This window comes from Megalops cyprinoides, chromosome 9 (assembly GCF_013368585.1).
Source record: "Megalops cyprinoides isolate fMegCyp1 chromosome 9, fMegCyp1.pri, whole genome shotgun sequence".
Taxonomy (NCBI): Eukaryota; Metazoa; Chordata; class Actinopteri; order Elopiformes; family Megalopidae; genus Megalops; species Megalops cyprinoides.
The window spans coordinates 22,865,298-22,891,109 of record NC_050591.1 but is presented as its reverse complement, the minus strand read 5'-3'; the positions used below and the strand labels follow the sequence as shown (position 1 = coordinate 22,891,109).

At 44.9% G+C, this 25,812-nt stretch overlaps 4 protein-coding genes across 11 annotated transcripts in view; 2 read left to right on the top strand and 2 right to left on the bottom strand.

Moving 5' to 3' along the window:
• Positions 1-6,607, top strand: part of agfg1a (ArfGAP with FG repeats 1a) — a 29,808-nt gene extending 23,201 nt beyond the window's left edge. For 2 of the 8 annotated variants that reach the window (XM_036536206.1, XM_036536205.1), the window contains 8 exons: positions 201-410; positions 1,114-1,291; positions 1,992-2,071; positions 2,232-2,336; positions 2,884-2,916; positions 4,915-5,067; positions 5,333-5,427; positions 5,563-6,607. In XM_036536206.1, coding sequence (XP_036392099.1) covers positions 201-410; positions 1,114-1,291; positions 1,992-2,071; positions 2,232-2,336; positions 2,884-2,916; positions 4,915-5,067; positions 5,333-5,427; positions 5,563-5,622 — 914 coding nt within the window. In that variant the 3' untranslated portion in view covers positions 5,623-6,607. The remainder of the gene's footprint in view (positions 1-200; positions 411-1,113; positions 1,292-1,991; positions 2,072-2,231; positions 2,337-2,883; positions 2,917-4,914; positions 5,068-5,332; positions 5,428-5,562) is intronic. The other 6 variants (XM_036536209.1, XM_036536203.1, XM_036536208.1 and 3 more) reach the window with 4 other exon arrangements.
• A 1,217-nt stretch (positions 6,608-7,824) lies between these two features.
• Positions 7,825-10,329, bottom strand: slc19a3a (solute carrier family 19 member 3a). The gene is made up of 5 exons (XM_036537627.1): positions 10,183-10,329; positions 8,988-9,834; positions 8,612-8,804; positions 8,132-8,273; positions 7,825-7,986 (listed from the first exon to the last, which is right to left on the bottom strand). Exons 1-5 carry the CDS (start codon positions 10,327-10,329, stop codon positions 7,825-7,827), a joined length of 1,491 nt encoding a protein of 496 aa, XP_036393520.1.
• Positions 10,330-10,781: 452 nt separating this feature from the next.
• slc19a3b (solute carrier family 19 member 3b) lies at positions 10,782-16,913 on the bottom strand. The gene is made up of 5 exons (XM_036537626.1): positions 16,764-16,913; positions 14,355-15,090; positions 12,189-12,381; positions 11,458-11,599; positions 10,782-10,940 (listed from the first exon to the last, which is right to left on the bottom strand). Exons 1-5 carry the CDS (start codon positions 16,911-16,913, stop codon positions 10,782-10,784), a joined length of 1,380 nt encoding a protein of 459 aa, XP_036393519.1.
• Positions 16,914-18,140: 1,227 nt separating this feature from the next.
• daw1 (dynein assembly factor with WDR repeat domains 1) lies at positions 18,141-25,719 on the top strand. The gene is made up of 13 exons (XM_036537265.1): positions 18,141-18,207; positions 18,928-19,000; positions 19,245-19,389; positions 19,755-19,813; positions 19,951-20,073; positions 20,211-20,310; positions 20,486-20,593; positions 21,184-21,290; positions 21,573-21,675; positions 22,471-22,585; positions 22,792-22,868; positions 24,951-25,113; positions 25,474-25,719. Exons 1-13 carry the CDS (start codon positions 18,168-18,170, stop codon positions 25,506-25,508), a joined length of 1,248 nt encoding a protein of 415 aa, XP_036393158.1. The 5' UTR covers positions 18,141-18,167; the 3' UTR covers positions 25,509-25,719.
• Positions 25,720-25,812: the final 93 nt, after the last annotated feature.

Sequence of the window (25,812 nt, the reverse complement as noted above, 5' to 3'; positions counted from 1 at the left end):
CATCCAATGATCCCCTTTATCCAAATCGCAGTAAAGCAGTGGTGACTGTACTGCCCTGTCTGGAGACCAGCTGCTCTTTGTCGACAGCAAGAGCTGCTCTATGCTGCGCAGGTTCTGCTGTTGGTGACGCGGTGAGCCTCGTTGCCGGCTCCGAGCCCTCTAACCACCCGATTCCTCTGTCGTTTCTCTTCTTCACACAGGTAGCACCTCTGGATTAGCTAATGCCAACTTTGCAAATTTTGACAACTTCCCCAAATCCTCTAGCGCTGACTTTGGCTCCTTCAGTTCGTCCCAGAGTAACTCCACAGGAGTCCCCAAAGCGGCCGTAGACAGCACGAGCGTCCCCGCAGATAGATACGCCGCTCTGGCTGACCTGGATAACATCTTTAGCTCTGCCAAACCTGAGCCAGGTAACCCTCCTGGGACACTGCTGTTTCGCAGAATCAAAGACGTTCGGCCCGCTGAAAGTGTGTACCCGGGGCGTGGGCAAGCTAGCACGAACCACAGACCTCAGCCACTGACCCCCGTTCTCTGAGGAGGAGGACGTGTGGTCAGTGGAAACGAGGGATGTGCTCATGTTCTGTCGGTGTTGTTTCTGTTCACCCTGGAACGGAACGAACCCTCTGTGATGTCCATACCCTCACCTGCACTGTCCTGTGGCTGCCGAGGCACATTCCCTTTAGTCTTGCATTCCCCGGCTGTGTTTCTGAAATGTTCTGTTCCAGCATGGACAGCCTGAAGTTTCTCCTTCACGTACATATCCTGCAGGTTCTCATTTTGCCTACATCTGTTTGTCATATGAGGGGATATTTGGTATGAAGTTATGTTCATATGACGATACCCCCATCTCTACTAGGTCTGAACATCCATACCTCATTTATAATCAGACTGAACATACTCCTAAATTCTGTCAGTGGTGTAAATCTGAGATTACTTTCAAACTTTAAAATGATGAGTAAAGACTGAGTTTGCATCGTTTTCTTCTCTTTGCGTCAGGCCTGCTCTATTGCACTCCTGGTGTGAATTAAGAAACAGGTGTTTTCCATAGGATTTGGGGTGAGTTGTCTGTCACGTGATCTCTCTCCTGACCCAGTATGTTTTGTCTGGTACCAGGGGGAGGTGTGCCGAGCGGTGTGAGTTCTGCTCCTGCGTCTGCCGGCGTGGTGCCGCCCCAGGCCCCGCCGGCTGGGCTGGGGGGAGACCGCTACGCTGCGCTGGCTGAGCTGGACAACGTCTTCAGCTCCTCCGCTTCCACCAGCAGCGTGTACAGCACCAGCAGCACTGCCCCGGGGTGAGAAACCATACTGCTGCACTGGCCCCACAGACTCTTTTACATGCTCACCCTTACAAACACACTCACACACTCACACACACTCACACACACTCACACTCACACACACTCACACACACTCACACACACTCACACACTCACACACACAAACACTCACTCACACACTCACACATTCACAAACACACACTCACACTCACAAACACTCACACACTCACACACGCTCACACACACACACACTCACACATTCACAAACACACACTCACAAACACACACTTACAAACACTCACACACACACACACACACACTCACACACTCACACATTCACACTCACACACTCACACACACTCACAAATTCACAAACACACTCACACACACACACTCACACACTCACACACACACACTCACACTCACAAACACTCACACACTCACACACTCACACATTCACAAACACACACTTACAAACACTCACAAACACTCACACACACTCTCACACTCACACACTCACACTCACAAACACTCACACTCACAAACACTCACACTGACTGCACTCATATCTCCCTTGCATGCATGAACCATGTGTGCAATACTGGTAACACTATCCTAGGGGCAGTGAGACCCTACTGCAGCAATCTCATTGTCTCTTGCTTTGAAGAATATTCCAGCTGCTTTTCACTAAAGTGTCCATTGTGTTCTAATGCAGTAACGTTTTCAGCGCTGTAACAGGGGTCACACCCGCCCAGGCACAGCAGGTGGTACCCAACATGCCCCAGGGTTTCGGAGGTGAGTAAAGAGCCCCCTGACTCTGTGAGCCTCACTTGTGTAGGTTCAGTCAATGCGGAGTATGTGTGAGACAGTCTGCTGTTCCAGGATCCTCCACAACTGTTTTTTTTTCCGGCATTGGCTATTGCCCAAATGTAACTGTTACATTCCTTCTCTCCAGCAGCTCCATCAACCAATCCCTTTGTTGCTGCTGCCGTTGCCCCGGCGACTGCCCCAACCAACCCTTTCCAGACAAATGGAAGAGCAGCAGCAGTGGCAGCAGCAGGTAGAGGTGGAGGGGGTGTCATATTTCAGTATCTCAAGCAGTGTCAGGCTCCCTAGTGTACAGAGAATCCTGGGAACCAGGGAGACCAAGACAGATCATTGTTCAATGAGGGCGATGCTCTGATTTTGGTTCCAGTCAAGGTTTCTCCAAATGCTTAAGCCAAAAAGAAACATAAATAAAAGCTTGGTTCACATGGAAACAGTTCATTAATAATTGTTTCTGAATTTTAGCCATGCATCCTGTTTGACATTCAGACTATCCGTAGATCAGTACAAGGGTGAATCACCATAAAGGTGTCCTGCAAATAGCCTCACATAGCACGGTAATTTGGACAATAAATTGGAAACTAAAGTTGACCAAAGGTTTAAGTTTACACTGGCAGTGGTCGTGACCTCATAGGCAACAATACTCAGGTGAACTCGGTGAGGTAAACGGGGTCGGAGTGTGTGTGTGTTTGTGCGTGCTTGCGTGCGCTGCCCAGAGAACGCATATGTACATACGTGGGGGACTGACCACTCTGTCTGGTTGTTTTATCACGCTGGACAAGGCCTGTTTGGAACCTTCCCTCCCGCCCACTTTGGTAGGTCCCCCCCTGCAGCCCCAGCCTTTCCCCTCTCTGCTGCCTTCGTGTGGCTTTGTGTCGCAGTGCTTCTAGAGCTCATCTCGACTTCCTGTTTCCTCTATTCTGCATGTGACGTGCGCACTAACCGTTTGACCCCAGCGCAGCAGCTGTGAGCACGGACGTGTCGGTTAGCCACTCTTTGCTCCGGCTGCCCTCCTGCCCCTTCCCATGCCGCGGCCTTCCGCGTCTTTCCCCCCTCCACGCCCATTCTCACGTGTAGAGCTCTGTGTTTAGATGGTGTTAATGTGAACGCACATTACTGCCCCCTGCTGGCCTTAATCTGCATCACTGCACTGTTTTTTCAGCATTGGGAGTGATTGGAGTTGTTCTTGCTGAATTGTGCACTTCTAACAGAACTCCACTATCAAGTGAAAAATTGTAATGGTGCACATCCATGCTGAAAAACATTGCCATTATTTCTAGCTGTTATAACACCTATAGTGTTGTTTACAACAGAAATGTTCTTGTATTTTTAAAACGCTACAGCTATCTGTCCAGTGCTTTTCTAGTGCCCTGTGTGCTGCTGTATACTGCCTGCTACGAGCAGAGGGAGTAATGTGTTACCATGTCAGTGGTATAACACTGTGCTGTATGAGACTGGCAGTGTGTCTCTGTGTCTGTGGCATGGCAGTGTACCATAGTAGACTGGGCAGTATGTTACTGTGTCAGTGGTGTAGGAGTCTGCTTCAGTAGGTTCTGGAATATGTCACTCTGTCAGTGGTGGAACAGTCTGCTTTAGTAGGCTGGGTAATGGATCACTGTGTCAGTGGTGTAGTGGTACAGTTTGCTGTAGTTGACTGTGTAATGTGTTACTATCTACTGTCAAAGTGTTGTGGTAGTGGTACCATGGTCCCCCACCATGAATTAGCTTGTAGTCGATGAATTTGCCCTTAGCACAGCTTCAGTCTGTAGGAAATTGCAATGAGGGGGAGTGATCCTTAAGAGAAAAATTCTTAAAATGAATATATCAAGGCTAAAAAAATAACTACGCTGAACTTATATAATAGGGGTTATAATAATTTAATATATAGTGGAAATATAGTAAGTGAGATGTATAGCGGTTTGAAGAAATCCAAAATACAATGTATCAACATATAACGATAGCAAACAAACACAATTCCAACACAGCTTCATTGGCTAGCAATGCTAGTAACCTAGCCCCAGCTAGCAGAAAGAAGTGCTAGTTCTGCAGCAAACATTGTTGCAAGCTTCAACTTATTAGGTTGGAAATAAATAACATTAGAAGAGCATTCTTTGCTTTTGCAAGTCAATGCAGTGGCATGCCTTTTTGTACTCTCCCCTTAACCTCACTTCTGTCTGTAGCTAACTCCCACCACATGTGCAGCTGTGGAGATATATACACATTTTACAGGCCAAATAAGTTATGCTCTAAAATGGAATGCTTTCAAATATTTCAAATTTAGAGGTATTTTCCACGCTGGTAAATCAGTTGGAGACCAAAAAGTTGCATGCAGGTTAGTGTATGGAACTGTGGAAATTTGAGGTGAAACACTGTTGTTGGTAGGCATAAAACACTACTTAAATCAATGAAGTACTGCTGTATATGTGGTAGTATTTAAGTGAAACAGCCTATGCCAGGGGCCCAGCAGTGTAACAGTGTCAGAGGCAGCTCATTTGAAGCTCGAGCTGCAGAATATAGCCCCTCCTCTCACTCCAGGCAAAAAGGATTCTGATTTCATTTCTCTCGCAACCACAATATCACCTGTCAAGACACAGATACCCATGTGTTTGGGCTACCCCTTAAAATGAGCTGATAAAGAACATAAAGACCCTGCAGGAGCCCGGCCCCTGGAGGTTGGTTTAATGTAGCCAGTATTGTGTGTGTTCACGTGCGTGTGTGTGTGCGTGTGTGTGTGTGTGTGTGTTTGCCCTCTCCGGTTTTATGCGTTTGTGTCTGAGCTGCTGGTGTGTAACCTGTGCTCTGTTGTGTTTCAGCCACATTCGGCACGGGCTCCATGAGCATGCCAGCGGGATTTGGGAACGCTGCCGCCTACAACCTCCCCACGAGCTTCAGTGGGACATTTCAGCAGCCCCTCCCAGGACAGGCCCCCTTCCCTCAGCCTCCGGCATACCCCCCACAGCCCAATGGTGTGTGTGTGTGTGTGTTTGTGTGGGGGCTAGTGTTTGGAAGAACCAGTGTGCATACTCTAGCTAGTCCCTTAGTAACTTTCTCCCCATGTCTTCCTCCCTGTATCTGTCCCTGTTTGCTCTCTCCTTTTCTCTTTCTCCCTCCCTTCTTTCTATCCCTCCCTCTCCCTGCCACCCCCCACTTTCTTCTCTCTCTCTCTTTCTCTTTCTCTCACTCTTTCCCTCTCCCTTCCATTTTCCTTTTATCCCCCCTCCCTCTTGACAGGTGCAGGGTTTGCTGCTTTTGGACAGGCCAAGCCTGTGGTGACCCCGTTCGGACAGGCATTGGCAGGACCTGGAGTGTCAAGTAACCCCTTCTTGGTGAGTTCTGTGAAAGGCCTTATGATTTGCAGCTCTGCATGTGTGGGAAGCGGAGAAGAATAACCAGTCTGTGCTTTCCGCTCTTCCCCCATCTTTTTCTCTCTTCCCCTCCATCTTTCTCTCCCTTTGTTCCAGGCGGGGGCCCCTACAGGACAATACCCTACAGGAAGTTCCTCTACAAATCCCTTCTTATAGCGCGCCTCCTGCAAACCACCACTAGGAGGCGACACCTGGCGCCCACGCACCTCTTGCACTGTTTTGTTTCACAAGTAGCTTTAAAAACACGTTTCTAAAACTTGTATTTTGTATTGAGTTTTAAAAACAATGGCAATGACATCAATGGCAAAACAAAACAAGGTAACGGTGCGCAGAAGGATGGTCTCTCCGCATCCTGTATTTAACCTGTGAACTGGCCCCACACCCACAGAGCCACATGTATATTCAAACTGGCTAATGCTAAGTTATTGCAAATACCACATTCATTATGCTGCAATTCTGTACATATTTTTCTTAGAAAATTTGCTCTTTGTGCATATCAGTATTGGTATCTTTACCACATGTATGTTACAGGGATTAAGCATTGGGCTACTGAGAGTTTCTGTATTTGTGAAGAAAAAAAAAAAGAATCAATACAGGCAGTTTGGATCAGTAGGTACAGCAGATGTTGCAAGAAAAAAGCAGGAAAAAGCATTGTGTTCCGTTCCCGTGGGGGGAAAAAGAGCATCTCTCTTCCGTTACCTGTCCTGAGGCTCGCCAGCCCCTCTCTTGTCCACATCCTCAGGTGCTCAGTCATCACAGACTAAGACCACTTACGTTGGGTGTTACAGAAATTTAAGTTAATGTGTACATATATATTAAAATGGATTTTAACTAAAAAAAAATCACTCTTTTTGTATTTCTGTACAATTCATTCATGTGTTGGAACATTTTGTAAAATAGAGAGATTTATAAATGACTCATTATGAAGACGTTGCACTCTGTCCGACATCAAAGGTTTGGCTCTGCTGCGGGGAGCAGACTGAAAGGGGAAGACTGACTGGGTAGGAACTGAGTTACGGTGGCAGGAAGACGAGCAGCCCTGGGAAATCTGATATATATTTCTAGCTCTATTGTAATAGCACTTTTCATCTGCCTTGTATTTAGATTTTTCTTTTAATTAAGAATAAAAAGTCAAAGCAAATGTTTTCATCCACTTCTGCATTTGTTTGATCGAGAGGTCGTTGCCCCCGTCACTCCTCTGTCAGACTGGTGTAGAGAGCACAGTGGGGTCCGCAGGGCAACGGGGGCAGTGTGCAGGGGTGGGCAAAAAACCGTATCGTATGATTGGGCACAATACAGATCACACTAATTTATCAACCTATCACAATAGATTTTTATCGAAGCTGATTTTGTGTTTTTGACAATGGAGTACTAAAGGAGGGTCATGCTCCCATGCCCTCTTGTGGCCATGGCTTATGTTGCTTTAATCCAAATTACGGATGTCCGTGATTCCACAGCAGATTTCTCACTTCCCTCGATCGCTGTTTCTCTGTGAAAGTTTACATTTTAAATTGAGTGGATACACTGGTGTTCTATTGTGCCGGAATAAGAGTGTCTGCTAAATGCATGTAATGTAACGTAATTAAAGTGGACTCTGGCACGGTGAGGGGGTGGTGTTAGGCATGATACGACCAGGGGTTTGAGTGCCATATCATGTTTATAAAACTGATCCATAGGTGACTGAACTTGTGGTAAACTACTTAGGTACACAAGTAAGAAGAGAGGGATTGAATTCAACAAGTTATTATTTCAGCCTAACTCTAGATCCTTTTCATAAACGAGACATTTCACTAAATGCTTAATGGTATTAAAACAATGTATGAAAATTCAGTTTACCAGTGGTATATCAGGGGCTATTATCATGGCTGGAATGCAAATTGAGTGTTATTTAATAATATGTAATGATTCCATTATATGGATTCCATTATTTTCATATGTTATAAAATATATAATTACTAATAAGTCACTTTGCTTTATCAGTTATTTCTCATAGCTCTCCCTCAGCCAAAAAACATCTTGGGGGATAATGTAATGTATACTCCCAATCATTTGTTACTATGCAGTTTTACTGCAGTTCTACTTTATTATAGTGACAAAATAGATCACCATTGGTTGACATTTCATTATAACTAATGGAGGCTTTTCAAAGTAAGTAACAATGGTTAGCCTTTGTCTGGTTTGCAGTCATACCAGTGGTGATTTTCAGAAAAAAAACTGAAGGCACTGTAAAAATCATCATATCGCCCACCCCAATCACTGACTTGCGTAGATGTACCACTGTTGCAGCATGGCATGTCCTATAGCTGTAGGAGCATACAGCTCTCTTTTGGTCTTCGTGGGGCCACTCCTCGCAACATGTTAAAATTTGTGTCCTGGGCAAGTGTCAGTTTCAGGGCAGGTACTCTCTCCTCCTACGTGTGACTTGAGGGTGTGGCCTCTGTGGTCCCTCATCTGGGTGTATATGCCCCTCAGGAGGAACACAGCAGCGATGACGGAGAAGTAACTTCCATAAATGGTGAACTAGAATGAGGGAAAAGTGACAGCTGATGAGTCTTCCACCCTCAGCTGTGTCCCGCGCTTTGCACATGCTTATGCTGGTGTTGGCACCCTGTGAAGCCCAGGATCCCCCATCAGGCACACAGGAAACACCTGTTCAGGGACACACCTGTGGTATGATGTCCAGGCCGAGTCCACGGCCGTCCACCACCACTGCTGTGAGAACAGTCTGAAGCACCAAGGCACCAAAGGTGTTGACCCCAAAGATCAGAGCATATCTCTCCATGGACAGCTCGGCGGCTATCTGGAACCTGAGCGAGCAGAGGGGAACACCTGGTGAATAAGGACCTTTGAGAAGATGGGAGCTTATTGTTCTAGAACCTGGGGGGGCGATGGGAAATGTCTACACAGTGCTCAAGATTCCTGTTTGAAAGTTTTAGCACATCAAGACCATACGATTTGCATGACTTGTGTTGTTTATTCACCCAGATATCTTTGAGAATCTGAGAATCTGTGCACAGTATATCAGCATATCTATAGGTGCTAGGGACCGCATGAACCTTTCATTATAATTGGTCTCAGAGATGCATTAATTTAAACAGACAAGACCAGCATTTCAGACAAGAAGAGTATGGTCTGAAAAACTTACATTGCTATGGTGATGAGCAGCATGTACAGACTCTTGAAGATGACATAGCTGGCGTAGCACACCCAGATGGAGCCAATGAAGGTCATGAGAAAAAGGGAAGCTGCAATCAGGGCAGAGAAGGTTCCCAGGGCCAGCTCACCCCATGCCGCCCAGTTCACCTGGGTGAAGCCGATGGCATATGCCGAGGCCGCCCCTGCACAGACCACAGCTTAAAAGTTAAGCGTTATGTATGCATTGCAGAGAAGACCTCAACTGAATATTGTTTGTTTATTCTGCTTGTAGTAATGACTGCAGGCAGTGTACCGTGTCACTGGAATGATTAGTCTCCTGATTGACTGACAGCTATCACGGTCAGGCGGTGTTGATGGTGGCTCACCAAACAAGTTGGACACGGCCTCCACCCCACCATTGTAGACAGTGAAGTTCTGCGATGGCTCCACATGCTCCCACAGGACCTGCACGTAGTTGACTGTCTGGTTGTATCCGCAGGTGGCCATAGCCCACCACACTGACCAGTAGAGCAGTGGCTTGGAGTAACATTGTAGACAGTCCCTCCACAAGAGAAGTATGACCTCACAGCAGCCCCCTGTGTCCCCTTTGTGGGAAACCTCCACCCTCCCTTCCCCCCCCTCCTCAGAGACCTCCCCTCCTGCTTCCCCCACTGGAGATCTGTTTCCCCCTGTGTCTTCCTCTCCCTCCCCTCCAACTGGACCGGTGTCTGTATGCGTGGCTGTAGGGGACACTGTGGGTGTCGCCGCCTTGCTGTGTTGCTGGTGGAAGAACATGCTCTTCTCTGGCATGGGCAGAAAGAAGGAAGCTACTAAGGCGATACTGGTCAGCACTTCGGTCAGGACCAAGATGTTGTAGTAAGACATGAGGCTAAAACTGACCAGCACCTGGCCCAGGACAGACCCCACAGTATAGCCCACCAGCTGAATGCTGCGACAGTAGGAGGTTGCTCTCCGGTAGAAGCGCAGGTCGACCACACTGTAGATGTACGAGAAGTAGGCCACCTCGCTGGCCGTCACCACACCGTAGAAGAACTGCATGGCCTGCATGGCCGCCACGCCCTGAGCCCACAGCAGCATAGCCGTGGTAATGAACAGGTTGACGCACTGGAACACGATGACAGGTTTATAGCGCAGATAGTCCGTCAGAACGAAGACGGGCAACAGGATTACCAGAAAGGAGTACGTCCACACCGGGAAGATCTCATTGGTCACCTGGGAGGTGACACAACACCAGACTAATGAGGGGTAAGAGTCACTTCACAAGTGGGCTTGTCTGATATACATGTGCACCTGGTACTTAATTTGACCTTGCTTAAACTACCCACTGTACCCACTACTTACTGTAGTCTGTCATTACTATATTCAAGTTCATAAAACATTAAAACCACCTGAAATTTAAATAACAAAGAATGCAACATATATAAGATTTAATTGTCAGTGTAATGTATTTATTCCTCTTAATTACATACAATACAGTCACATACAGTCTATGCACTGCAACCACCACAGAGTAAACGATACTGCAAAGCTCACCAGACCTTTCTGGTTCCCACACAGTACCTGTTCTGTTGTGAGGTTCTTGTCTGGGCCCGTCAGGTATGGGATGAGGAAGGGCTCCAGTGGTTTCACAGTAGTGAAGAACCCATAGACACACAGCAGACCTGTGGGATAGCCCCACCTTGTTTGCAGCCTCCTCAGTGTCTCCATCTCCACCGAATGGGCTACCGTCTGCTTTAATGACACAGGTGAGTCTGTTTCACCCCCAACAAGTGAGAGAGTTTTATGTGAGCAGGTGTATGATTAATCTCTGCAAATCTCTGCCTATGAGGCAGAAACAGATGGACCTTTGAGTTTTTTGTCAATGAACACTCCTATGCTTAATTACATGCAGGCTGACTGACAGATCAAAGTGCATCATAGATTGCCCACATATTTGCACTCACGTTTTTGCAGGAGCGTAGATGTTTAATGGATAACTGCAATCGCAGGCCTCATATACACATGGTAGTGTACCTTGCGCAATGACACATAAGTGGGAACCATTTCAGCCTCTTTGGTTGATTTTTGACTTGTCCACATGGACAGTGATCTGCACACACTTGTACAAATGGGTCCCTGAGGTGAGAGCATCCAGCAAGCATCTGCAGCATCTTGTGTGCTCAGAGCCGGGCCGAGGAGAGCACCTCCACTGCAACATCCTCTTTCAGGTCCTGACCCGAGGCCTGTCCAGGCCTGCAGTGGTGCTGGCTTGCTGTGTACGACCCCCGAACCAGGAATAGCAGGGAAATTGCTGCATAATAGCAGCCATAGATGATGAACTATAGACAAAGACGTAGAGCATTCTGTCAACACACCAGTTTGAGCTCAAATCTAGGCATTCAAGAACACAGTTATGTACTCCTCTTTGTCTTAGGTCCCCCAGTATTAGTGCATCACAATTTACAGAAGGCATCTCAAAAAGGGCTTTTGTGGCTTTTGTGGCTTTCTGTGACTGAAAAACAGCACAGCACTACAAATATGAAGTTGTGCCCAAAGGCACATTATAAATGGACCAAGACACTATCCGTGAAAGTAAAGTGAACTGTCTTTGGGCTGTAGTATTAAATGGGATTTATTCTGTCTACAATTATTTTCAGAAGTTGTGAGGCATGTTTGCTGTGAATTTCAGTTTAGGATACTGAGAATTTCCTTATAAAGAAAGTGAGGCCTGTTGTGGATGCAATAACAGCTCTCCACCACTGGGTGTCTCTCTTGCAGTTCCTCACTGCTGATGTCTTGTCAAGTGTTGCTTGGAGATATACCAATATTTGGCTAAGTGATTTTGTGCCCTCTCACCTGCGTCACAATATCTGAGCCCAGTGCACTTTCATCCACAACAATGGCTGTGATAACGGTCTGTAGCAGGAGGGCTGTGAAGGTGTTGATGCCAAAGGTCAGAGCATAGCATTCCATGGAGAGATTCGCTGCAATCTGAAACCTGGAGAGATCATGAGAGGTGAGAATGGGACGGGCCTGCCAGGGCCAGCATGTGAGGAGGAAGTATTCTGTTTGTTGTCTGAATAATATTTTGTCACCCTTTTCAGCCTAACAACTTAATTTCAGCATATTACTTAAAACTCCATTTCAAATGATTTGCAACTTAATTCTGGGTATATAAATTGTGCGAAGGGAACTATTGTGGAAAAGGTAAGTAATTAATAATCATGAACAATATATTTGTTTGCACATGAAGTTTTTGGTCAGCCACATACATTTTACTCAACAGTGTAGTCATTGGCTTGAGCTTTGATGGTACCATTACAATGAAGGGAAAAAGTATCTTCTATAAATTTTTTTGCTTAAACAATGCTGAAACATTCGTCAATGGATCCATTCTATTAAATTCCAGGTCTTATTGCTTTTTGAAATATTGGTGGTTTCAAATATGAAAAAAAAAATCCCAACATCAGGAGGGGGAGTGTGTATCCATTGCTATGTGGGAGATTGCCTGCCTAGTGGTCTGTGTGCCGTCTTCAGTTCTGATACTGTGCTTGCTGCTGACTCTGCTCAGTGTGGTTGAAACTCACGTGGTGATGGTGATCAGCAGCATGTAGGAGGCCTTGAAGGTGACGTATCCGGCGTAGCAGACCCAGATGCTGCTGGTGAGGCCCATGAGGAACACGGCCCCTGAGCTGACGGCTGAAAACACGCCGAGCGCCAGCTCCCCCCACACTGCCCACTCCAGCCGCAGGTGCCCCACAGAAAAGGCCGCCGCTGCCCCTGTGGACAGACGGCTGTCTGTGAGGGCAGTGCGATTAGGAGGGATTTTAAATCTCTGTGTGGAAGGATGACTTTTAGTATGCTCTAGAACCTGTTTGGATATTTTTCCAGGCCTCCAGGTTTACACATCCTGGATGTTCAGACACATGCAAGCCATAGCATTGAGGCTTTGGTTGAGATTGTTTGGTGTTCAGACGCCTTGAATTAGCTTAACGGAATAACTTTGTATGTAATTAAGCTCCAACCCCCTAATTTCCCTGCCTCTTAAACATCCTATCAGGCATGTCCTGTCACACTCCCTAGCAGTCTGCCATGCCCTTGATTATTTACTGTTGATTGTGATGTCTTTTTTTCTCTGGTAGGTGGGGCTGTGGTTTTTATTTTCTCACATGTCACATGTCGGTTACCTACCAGCAGAGGTGGACACCCCGACTTCAGAAAGTAAAATTCCTTCCACGTATTTGTTGTAGCCATTCACTAAACAAGGCGATTTCACTAATTAGCTCCTCTACCTGGCTGAAGAGTTGTGCTAATTAAATTCAGCTGGTGTAGTGCATAGGTCGAACAAATACGTGGCAGTTCTTTTACTTTCTGAAGCCGGGGTGTCCACCTCTGCCTACCAGTCAGGATCAGAGGGATGGTAACCCCAGCGGGTGGGATGTATTTCTAATTTTACAAATAGAGGCCTATGGAGAAACATAAAATGTAAAAAGCCTTTACACAAAGGCCGTTGGTAACACTAACGCTACTGTACCAATTCCAGTTAACATATTTCATAGTCTTGTTGAATTTTACATGCATTGTAATGTTTTAGAGCCCCTATAAAGTATTACTTAATAGAAAGAGAAAAGACAAGTGAAAACAGAAATTTAAGGGCCGTAGATGATATCCTCATTCCTTGGACCAATAAGAAGATTATTGCAGGAAGCATCAGGCTTCATGAACCCAAAAATGTGTGGAGCTACCATGTGATTTCAATTATTCACCATGAGTGTTTTGCTATGGAAAACAAATTCACTCATATCAGGGATGTACAGTGGTAGCTCCATGAATTGTAGGTTTTATGAAGCCTCACCCTCCCCTCACCAGAAAAGGCCAGTTTCCCCTGCGGCACCCTAGCAAAGGCTTATTGTGCAGGTATGTAAAGCCTGAGTATGTAATAACATTTGAGTGAGAAGCAAGTGAGTCTTTGAGTCTTATACAGGAGCTTTCTTCAGTTTGCACCTGGTGTGGTGGCTTGGTATGATTATCTCAGCAACTTGGTGTCTGAAAGAGGGGCAGAGGGATTTACCTGTGACTTCAGACAGGAATATTACATCCTGATAGATTAATTACCACAAAGGGCAAATTCTGTTGGTTGTGAGACAATGTGAGCTCTGTAAAGACAATGTGAGTTTTTTCTTCCTCATCCACAAGGTTACTGCATGAATATGCACATGCACATGGAGCTCATCGAAACTTTGGAAATTACTGGGCTGTTATTAATAATATTTTCACCATTACCTGCCCCTAAATGTTATGTGCTCATATTTTTAATGTATACTATATTTATACGGCTTCTATCTTAAATATTTTAAGATCATATTTAATATTAAATATATATATTATGTACAAAACATGATGAAAAAGAACCTCTTATGGGAATGTAGTCATTTTGATTTGAATCGATTTGTCGTAACATTTTATATGTTGGATAAGGTTTTGTAGGCATTGTAGCTTTTATCGGCTTTGTAGTATATTTTATGACAGATGAGAAATGCATGGTCTGTAGACTGGAATACTGAGTAGTGAGAAAAAAAATGAACTACTGAGAGCTACAAGCTTTGAAAAATACATCCATGTGCTTTCTTTCTCATGCATAGATTATCTCTCTTTTTCTCACCCCCTCTGACACACACATGCACACACACAACAGACCCACAGCCACACTATCTGTTTCATACTCACACAAAAACACAGACAATGTGTCTTACCCACGAGTGAGGTGACGGCCTCTACACCCCCGTTGTATACAGAGGAGGTGCCAGAGGGCTCAATGTGGTTCCACATTAGCTGGATGTAATTGAAGATCTGGTTGTATCCAGCGGTGGCCAACGCCCACCACAGGGCCCAGTAGACCAGCTGCCTGGAGGAGTACGAGTCCCTGAAACTCCTCCACAGCAGCTCCCCGGCCTGGCCAAAGGCCCTCCAGTTGCACCAGCCTCCAGCTGCACTCTCCTCATCCACAGCGCCGCCCTGCTGGGGAGAATGAGACTGCCCCTCGAAGAACATGCTACGTTGGGGCATGGGCAGACAGAAGGAGAGGAGGAAGGCCACGGACACTGTGCCCAGGTTGATCGCGTTGACATAGAAATAGCTCATCCCCGCCAGCGACACCAGGACCTGGCCCAGTGAGGCGCCCAGCGTGAAACCCAGCAGCATAGCACTGCGCAGGTACCCGCTCACACGCTGGTACTCCTCCGCTGGGACCACGCTGTAGATGTAGGAGAAGTAGGCCACCTCACAGGATGTCACCACTGCGAAGTTGACCTGCAGGAAGGTCATGGCGGGCAGGCCCGGGGCGAAGCACAGCAGCACGTAGTTTGTGACGAGGAACAGGCCCTGGACCATGATGACCGGCTTGTAACGCAGGAAGTCTGTCAGCAGGAAGACGGGGCAGAGCACGGCCAGGTAGGAGTATGTCCAGATTGGAAACAGGTAATTGGTCACCTAGTTAAGAACAAGCACATTGTAGAGAAATGGCAGTAATTTCCTCAAGGGGAGCAGAGAGCAAACAATATGGGCGCTGTCTTCACACTTTTACCTGAAAAAAATCTTCAAAAAATTTCTTTAAACATTTAAACATTGTATTAACCCACATGATTCAGAAATCAGTTCCTCTCTGAAAATGGGTATGAGCTACATGTTGTTAATAAAATGTAAAACAATACAACTTAAGTGAATGGGCTCTGTTGCTGGAGCTTTGACAACCACTTTGTGTTCCACATCGCCCTAAATCTCTGTTTCTGGAGTAGTGAGACCAGTTGTTAACTTGGTGTTAACAAGGGTGGCTGGAGTCTCACAGGTTGTCAGACGTTGTGATTAAAAGGTCCTCTGAATAAGGGGGGGTTGCTTACCTAATTGTGCACATTGGATAATTGTCAGCTTCAAAAAGAATTAAAATATATTAAAAAGGCCTTTAAGCTGTCATGCAAAATTAAGGTCAGATCTTTTTAATTGTTTGATTACATTACCTTTTGAGTATTTCAGTCACAACACCAGAACACCATTCAAATATCATTCACCCTAATTCTCTTAAATAAAACACTCTGTTGTTATCAGCTGGTGGCCTCACTCCTCTAGAAACGGGATTTAGGATCGTATGTACAGTATGTGGCAGGTCTCTATGAACAGGGCTGAAGACCATTGACTTAACTGGAAAAAATGGCATATAAATACCTAATGGTAAGCTCTTCAACCCATTTCACTACACTCCATATTTATTCAAAACACCCTATAAAAGAAAATTGTACATACTGGATCATTTCTACTTACATTTCTAAAACTTATACTAAACTGCACACAACAAATTCCGATCACAGTGATTTTTAACGCAGAAAACACAGTTGATCTCATGGTTGATCTCATTCACATCCCTAAAATTAGTGGATTGTAAATCTGGCATTTTCTAGCAGGGCTGACACACAAAATGATTCATAACATGTTGTATGAGGTTCTGGAACTTCTGTGAGAGTGGGATTTTTGACCATTCCCCTGTCAGAATTGTGAACAAATTTCTTGAGATCAAAATAAAAATTTTCAGTTGGATTGGGTTTTGGAAATTGATATGAATATCAGGGGCACTGTATGTCTCTGAAAGATACAGATATGAAATTTTGAACAGTACATTTGCAGGGGAGAAAAATATCCCCTACTCCGAGGACAACTGAGGATCATGTCACACAGGGTGACCTAGCTGATTTCATTGAATTACTCGGTTTAAAATGGCCTCAACACTCAAAGAACAGTAATGCATAAAGGCATTTCTGCTGTAATAGAGAGTTAGGGAATAGGGACCCACAGACATCCCAGTATAACCTGGGCTCTCAGCCCACCTGTCCACCACCGGTTATATGATAACCAGTGAAACTATACAACACCAGAATTATTACTCTTGCCCTTTTGAGCAAGAGCAGTTTCTGTCTGCAGTGGTGTCCTATGAAGAAAAAAACAACATGGATTTATGTTCATAGGTCAGAACTGTGCTCTATTCAGCAAGAGATTTCTCCTTAAAGCACTGCATCAGGTATCTCATTTTACTGAACACCTCCATCTACCAACACACCACTATATACCTCCTTCAAATTGCACACTCATGTACACACACCTCCATCTGAATGTACCTGTTCTTCTGAGATGTTTTTGTAGGGTCCGACCAGGTAAGGGGTAAGGAATGGCTCAGCAGGTCTGAAGTTTGCAAAGAACCCATAGAGTGAGAGGACAGCAGTCGGGTATGCCCAGCTGGAGCTCTTCATCCTCTCCCAGTAGCTCATCCTCATCCTTCTGCCCTGTTCCATATGGGGAAAATGTCCAACTGCAATGCCGGAGAGCAGCGGGCAAGGGTGTGTTCGGTCTGTCAGACTTTTGCTGTTGCCCCTGTTTGTGTTCAGACCGTGAGAGTGGCGTTCACTGTCCTTTTTATGTTCAGTCACTGAGACTGTAGTTCTCCTCTTCAAATTGAGTCACTCAGATTATAGCTCTCTTGTGTGTGTCTCAGTAACGGATGGACATCCTTCACAATCATTGTGAATGACTGGCGGCTTTTATGAGGAGACTTTGAGACTAGAAGGAATTGTGCATTCTGGGAAATGTTATGAAACTACCAACATCAGTCTTTAGGTTAACAAGGTTCATATGAGGGACTCAGAGTCTCTCTTCTGGAATGCATTCATTCACAAGACTATTTACATTACATTACATCACATTACATGCATTTAGCAGCCGTGCTTATGCAGAGCGACTTCCAGCACAATATTTGCTTTAATACAGAAATGTTAAAAGAGGACTTTAAAAACTAATTCCACTGGCATTTGCCATTGGTCTGACAACACTGTTAGGTTAGTAAGGTACATCTGTTGTGCCTCTGGGCACAAATGAATAACTGTTAGATGAACTGTTTTGTTGTTAATTAGTGAATATAATTTTTTAAAATGCAAAGTGCCATTCCTTCCATGTTTTTGTTCCTTCATCCTCCCAAAATTCGAGTCCTCAGTTTTTATGCTGTTCATGAAAAATGCAGACCATACATCTACTCACTGTGGAGATGTACGCCATTAAACATATATTTTTTGTGATCAACAATTTTTTTTATCAGAAAATACAAAAGGTTAGGGAAAAACAGAGACATACGTTGGAAAGGTTGGAACCATTGTTGGAACCATGTTGGTTGGAAGACATTCCAACCACGTACCATGGTTGGAATGTATTTTCCAACCATGGTACGTCCATGGTTGGAAAAGACATAAAAATAATACAAAGTAAGGATCATAAAATAGCACATATTAAATATTAAGCTGCTATGTACCTTCCCATACAATACCATACCCAGCAAAACAGTAAACATGTGACAAATGTTTAAGTCCTTTATTTTGAAAAATACGTTCATATGTAAAAGTCTGCCCTTACACTTCCCCTCCAAACGAATTCCATAGTTCTTCGTTGGGCATGCGCAGTTGGCATAGGCAGCTGAAGCAGGCGTTCGCGTTTCTATAGAGATGGTGTGTTTACAGTTTTCTTTTACGGTCGGCATGAAGCTGAAACGCTTTCTGCTCAGATATTACCCACCAGGTAATAAATAACGCATATCGTTATAGTTTTCCCATAATTCTCTTCAGTGTATTTATATCTTGTTGTGTTTGTATATAGTTGTGTATCGTTATTATAAACAAGTATTGTTAATGTTTGCATCTTTCTGACGACATGAAACGTTAACGTTAGCTTTTGGTTGTGCATGTTGGAAACAAACGGTTTTGCCGCTCCACTAACTAGCTAGATGGCGTTACAGTAGCAGCTGTATTTAACTTGCCAATTTCACTGGCGAGTCAGACAGTTAGTTAACAACAACAAAATAAGTCAGGCTGACCACATTTTAAAAAACTGGCCACTTTATTAATAACCTGTGGGCTCTCTGTGGTCAGTGTGAGCTAGAGTTGTGGGACCGGGACCTATTTGGGAAAAAGAAGTGCTAGCCCCTGTCTGTTTACTAGCGGTACAATGACCGTTGTGGTGAATTTTATATTAGTAACCATAGTCGTGCTTACCAAGTTACACAACATTTAGTCCCAATCCATTTAGCTAACCGTCTCATTTAGTTCCTAAACTACGATAAATAGTCAGCTTGGCCAGCTTAAATAGTTATAGTCTACCAAATAGCGTCGAACAACTGGCGAACTAACGTTACTGGGTAGCCAGCGAGACAATTAAGTTGCCTTTATGAAAATTAACTGCTACCTACATCCAGAATATTTTATTAAAATGAATCAGACTAATCAATCAACTTGCTTACAGGAATTATCCTGGAGTACGAGAAAGGGGGAGAGATCAGGACCAAATCAATTGACTTACTAGACCTTTCTCCTGAGTAAGTAAATCTTTTTGAAATATCGTGTAAAATAAATAGAATAATATGCAAATTAGGTATGTGTTTTGCATCATGACTGTTCGCAAAGCACTCTTGCTGTATGTCGCTGGAGTTTACGGAGATGGTGCTGATTCTCTAAGGGTGAACTTAATGTATTATTCACACTTTCCGGACAGGACAGTCATCGTTTCCTGATTTAACTGACCTCTCCAGCGCCGTGTTTCTTTGTTTTCTCCCTGCATAGTACGGATGTGGAGGAGTTAATATCGGAGATAAGAAGAACAGAACCGCTGATCACAGCTTCACGCATTGACCAGGTCAAACACCTGGTACGCAGACTGCAGGAGAAACTGGGCCAACAGGAAAACCGAAGGTTCTATCTCTTCAAGGTCAGACACTCCTCTGCTTGCGTTCTCCCCTCTGGATGTGCGAAGTTACCAGGTGTTATTCTGTGGGTGATGTTGAATAATATCCCAACTGGCAACCCTGCAGGTTAATGGCTGATAGATTGGGTGAGATACAGAGACTTGGACCGTTTTATGCCTCAAGTGCACATTAAATCAACGTGCTGTTCTTCTCAAAACCTGTAGAGGGCAGCAGGGGACAAATGAAGCAACGCAAGCACTCCCTGTGCGTCAAATCCTGATTAATTATGTATGAAAATTATACGGTCAAACACATTGATTTTGAGTGAATTAATGCAGTCACGTTTAAGCCTTTAGAATGGTTTCCTATCTCTCTCTGTCTCATGTAGGCGCTGCAGGCACACATCCTGCCGTTGACGAATGTTGCTTTCAATAAATCAGGGTCGAGGTGAGTTTGTCTGCTCAGTTCATATGTTTGCAGCTCGAAGAGCGACAAACCCCAGGCGTTTGTGTCCGAGGGGTGTAGGAGAGGTAAACCACTGTCTGTCTCTCTCTCCCACTCTCTCCCTCCGTGTCTGGCCGCAGTTTCATCACTGGCAGCTATGACAGAACGTGTAAAATATGGGACACCGTGTCGGGAGAAGAGCTGCACACCCTGGAGGGCCACAGGAATGTGGTGTACGCCATCGCATTTAACAACCCCTACGGGTAACCTGTCTGCATCTTCATCATTCTCACCTATCTAGTACCTAGAGAGCGGTACTGTCACCCATGCCACTACCCATGCTCCTCTACTTTTGAGTCACTGCGTACTGTTCATTCCCTTTTCTCTCTGTGGAATTCAGGGACAAGATTGCCACAGGATCCTTTGATAAAACATGCAAGTTATGGAGTGCAGAGACGGGCAAATGTTACCACACCTTCCGTGGGCATACTGCAGAAATCGTATGTATGACGTTCTACATGTTTTCTGGTAATGGTCTGATTGCCTTTGTGGTGCAGTAACTCCTGTATATTTTCCACTGTAGTTGTGTGATACAAACATTCATGCTCTACTGGATACATGTCAGCTTTTTTGGGGTTGCGAATGACCTCTGACACCAGTGCTTTTGTTGGGTAGGTGTGCCTTGCTTTTAACCCTCAAAGCACCATGGTGGCCACTGGCAGCATGGACACCACTGCCAAGCTGTGGGACGTCCAGACAGGGGAGGAAATCGCCACACTGACAGTGCGTATTGCCCAGTCTCTCACTCAGGCACCTGTGTGATAGTGTGTCATTCTCGTTTACCTGTCCTTCCATTCCTTTATCTATCCCTCCACTGTTTCACCTGGTCACCCCTTCATTGGCCCAGCCACAGTGAAGTGAACGTGAGGCGTATATGGATGGCACATCAGCAGGCGGACTCCCGGTTAAAGCTAGACTGCGCTCTCCGTGACTCACCTGGAAACACTGAAAATAGGTTGTGGTATCACAGAATAATGTGTAGGAAACGGAGGTTGAAACTGTAGTGGACAGTCATCAGGATTGAAATGGTTGTTTGTAAAGCGCCTCAGCGGTCTGTGCCAGGATACATATCAGTTCACCTCACTGCACACCTGGGAGAGATTTTTTAATGTAGTTTTTTTTCTATTTCATTAATTACCTCAGTTATTTAATGAAATGATTTTTCAAAAAAGAGAATTTCTAATGGAACTCAAAAGTGGGCTTTCTCTGAACTTTTCTCAGGTTGATATTGGAATTCTCTGCTTGCCTTGTCTGTCTCTCTCACTATCTGATGCTCTCTCTCCTTTCATTCCCCATGTCTGTCTCTTCCTCAGGGTCACTCAGCTGAAATCATCTCCCTGTCGTTTAACACGGTGGGGGACCGGCTAGTCACAGGCTCCTTCGACCACACCGTGTCTCTGTGGGATGTTTCATCAGCCAGGTGTGATACTGAAGGGAGGCGAGGTGTTTCCATTCTGTATCTCTCTTTTATAGTAATTGTAGTGACTATCATTGCTGAACAAAAGTCCTTTAGCCACAGGGTGCATTGGGTAGTATTAAACCTATTTCTTGTATTATTTCTTCTCGTACTCTTTCTAGTTCCCTGTACCCAAGCACACTGTACACACAACATATAAGCATGGTTCCTGTAGTCATTCTGTGTTCACTATCGTTTCATGTTTATTTTTCTTTCTCTGTACGGTAATGTTTTCTTTGCTTTCAGACGCATCCACACTCTAATAGGGCACAGAGGGGAGATCAGCAGTGTGCAGTTTAACTGGGACTGTTCGCTCATCGCCACTGGATCTATGGACAAGACATGTAAGGTGAGCTTTCTGTTCCTCTTTCAATACAATGCCCACATAGGGGGAACCAGGAGTTTGGACTGCCTTGGTCCCCTCTTTGAGTTAAAAGCCAGCCTTCTCATTTGTCCACTGGAATCAAACTCAGTCTTTTTCGGTTGTATTTTCAGAGCTTAATGCTTAAAGCTATCTGCTTTTTTGCTAGCGAGCTAGCTGTAATGACTAGTTAGATATGTGTCCTCAGCAGCAAGCCTTAAATAGTCTTGTAGGTGGCATTGCAGTAAGTGAGATGCATTTTTTGTTTTATCCTTTTCATCTGACTATCTCAAATCGTATAACCAAGGACAATGATGACTGTGCTCAATGAACTTCTTGGCTAGCTAGTCATTTTTCAGTTTGGGGGTTTACATAACTTGAATTGTTGTGGTTTCTGCCACCAAGTACATTACTGATTTCTTGAGTGCTTGTGAAATCATAAACTTTTAAGACTAGAATCGAATACTTCATTGAATCTGCCAGGGATGGTTGATGCATTTCTTGAGTTTGTATGCATTGTCTGAACCTGCTATAGCCATGTTCTGAGTTTGGCAAGCAGCCGTTCTGTGTTTCTGTTGGGGTGGGATCAAGTGGCGTCAGGGGCCAGAGCCCCCTTTTGGGAAGGTAATGATAGAAGACGAGTTCTTCCTAGGCTCACTCTTAACTTCCTGACTGTAGTGCCTAGTGCTGTGGCCCATATAAAAAAAGCAATCGTGAAACGAACCCCAACACACTCTGGATTTTTTCAACTGAGGTCTTGTTTGCTGTCATTGTAATGTCCAGGTGTGGGACGCGCGCAGTGGAAAGTGTGTGGCGACACTGGCGGGTCACGAGGATGAGGTGCTGGATGTCTGCTTCGACCTCACCGGCCAGCTCATTGCCACAGCATCTGCTGATGGTAGGCTTTCAACAGCTTAACCCCCGCCCCCAACACCTCTCATCCCAGCCTACAGAATCTGTCGAATGAAGTCATTAAAATCTGATTGTGATTGTAGGTCACCTGTAAAAGGGGGCAGAGGCAGGAGGCAGAGTGTAATGAGCTTGTGATAGCAGTGTGGAGTGTGTGTAGTGGTAATAAAAGCTCTCTGTCTACGTGAATGACAGGCACAGGGAGGGTGTACAGCGCAGCATCTGGCAAATGCACTGCCAGGCTGGAGGGGCATGAGGGCGAGATCTCCAAGGTGAGTGCCACCTTTAAATATAAAAGATTTCCTTGGTGTGAGTTCCCACGTAAGTAACGCACTCCGACATGCCTTTTAGCATGCACCTGCCAGTTCTGACGCAGACATTTGCAACAGTAACATCTGGTAAAAAAAGCAGAAGCAGATTTCCGTAATAACACTTACTTGTGAAATGGGAACATGCTTGAAGTCTACCAAGTGAGATGATATGCTGTCATACACATTTGTGTATCACAAGTGTTACAGGGTGTAATATTTTTATTACTTGATATCTGATGAAGGCTGCTAAGACAACTGAACTTAAAATTTGCCGTTATGTTAAGGATGAACCTGTCAGCCCGTGAGCACATGCTACATCAATATCTACATCAATATCTTTCAACTTGGGTGAGATGCTATATAATCAGTTTGTTTCACTGAAGTGCTTAATCTTGAGCTGTTGTTTTTATAATACTGCTCTCCACTCCCTGGTGGTTTCAGTGTTGAGTGGGCTCTTTTAATTAAACTAGGAAACATTTGTATGGAGGTTTAACTACACAAAATATCTAGCTGATGTTTGCTTTGTTCTTTGCATCTACTCTGTTTTTAAATTATAAACAGCACAGACAAAGTAGTCCCCCTATTGGTGGCCCCTGTCTTGTGCAAAATGCACCTTAATTAGTTAATATGCATGGATCTTTGTTCTGCATGGCAAAGGGGAAATTAATGTTTACACTGTATATCATCCTGCTCATTGGCTGGCGTAGCCACCAGTGGTTCCTAGGTGTTTCTTGATTGGTTAAGCAGGTGGAAACAGATCCTCTAACTGGGGAGATTTCAGTCGATGCAATTCAAAATGTTGCCGACTCCCTCTAAAGGACTCTTATCGGTAGCCACAGGTATTTCAAACCGAAATGATTTTCTCCACAATTTTGAAGGCACTGCTGTGATGCCCAGTCATATTGTTAGCCTTGCCAGTGTGAACCCGGCTTTCCAGAGACAAAGTGGGATAATGGCTGTGAGAGGACCGCCTTTGTCCCTCAGGCTGTTTCTCTCGCAGCGATTGGGACAGGCTCCAGCTCTTCAAGCTGCCAAGCCTCAGAAAACGGGCCTGTTATTTTTAGTAAGATGGCTGTCATTCTTTTCTGCTTGAGTGTGAGGCTGTTTGCTTGTTAGCACATATGGGTGGTGGAGATCACATGAAAACACAAAGAACAAAAGGGCAGAAACGGTAAGACAAAGGGATGGAAAGTTTCCTTGTAGTAGACCACGGCAGGTCTTTGACTGTGCAGGCACCCACGATATCTGCCTCCCGCTCATAAATGCTCAGGTCACCACCTGTGATGACCCAGTGTTCCTCTGTAATAGTCCTCAGGCGTTCAGCTGATCTGAGATCAGCAGTGGTGGTGGTGCTCTGGTGGTGGTGATTCTGTGCTGACGGAGAGCAGTTACTGTTTGCTAAAATGTGTGAGATGTAGTAGACACAATAGAAAGCTGATATCATTTTGTCACTAATCCCCTTTTTGCAGTGTACTCTACAGCTGTGTCTATCTTTCTCTTTCCCCTTCTCGCTCTAATGCCCCTACCCCCACTCCTTTGCTTTCACCTCTTGGCTGTGCTTTGTCATTGTCAGCCCTCCCTGAATATTTCCATTTCCTGTCTGGAAAACCAACACTGTTGCTCTGCAAATACATTTATAGCCCTGGAGCTTGAGTGCTTAATAAAAACACTTTTAAGCTGTATGACAAAAGTGAACATAGAGCTTTTAATAAGCCCAGCCAGTTTTCACATCTTTACATCAACATGTGGATTAAGGTTCAGTGAAAAATGAGGTGGAGTAGGTGCAGTGAGAGACATCCCAAACCAAGTAGTGCATATTGCTACTGCTGGAAAAAAAACATCATTAAAATAACTCAAAAATCTCAAAGTACATCTAGAACAAAAATTATTTAATCTTGCAAATATTGGAATTTATGTTTCATAGTCTCTGTCTCTTGATTTCTCTCAGCTTCACATTTTCACACATCATCTACCACTCTTGAATTCACATTTCCACACTGCATATTCCTCTCACCTCGCCTAACCTCATCACTCTCTCTGTAGATCTGCTTTAACCCTCAGGGCAGTCGAGTTCTGACCGCAAGCGCCGACAAGACTGCGCGGCTGTGGGATGTAGCCTCTGGTGTCTGCCTGCAGGTTCTGGAAGGACACACGGATGAGATCTTCTCCTCTGCCTTTAACTATGAGGGTGACACCATTATTACAGGTATTAAAACAGACACATGCACTCATGCAATCTCTCCCTCTCTCACATACACACACCTACTTATGCAGATACACACGCACAATCACACACACACATATTTCACATATTATTTGCTTAGCAGCACTGTTTGCTTGAATAGCTTTCATTTTCCATACTATCCATTTATACACCTGGGTATTTATTGAAGTCATTTAGATTAAGTACCTTGCTTCAGGTTACTACAGTATCCAACCTGGGAATCATCCAGTATTTTCAGGTTGTGATCCCATACAGTACACATTCATACACACATAATGACATTTGTGTATGTGCTTTGACCAACTAGACAAAATGCTCTCTTTTGCATCTTGTGCACTGCAGGCAGTAAGGATAACACTTGCAGAATCTGGCGCTGAGCGTGGGGAAGCGGAGTGTGGGGAACATAAGGACAGGAGCTTCCTGAGGTGGGTCTCTGGGATGAGAGACAACTATACGCTCATATACCCTGTGTATCCCCTGTGAAAATGCAGTATTTTCAGACGTCTTTATGCACACTTGAGTCCACCGTCCCTGATACACGCGGCTCTTCCTCTCACAGCTCTGTTTTTGCGCCCCTTGTACCCTTACCCTGGCTTCGCTCCTATTGGATGCTCCAATCATAGGGCACTGCGTGTTGGCACTGGTGTCACCTTTGACCTCCAGCGCTTTTATTGTAGGCTG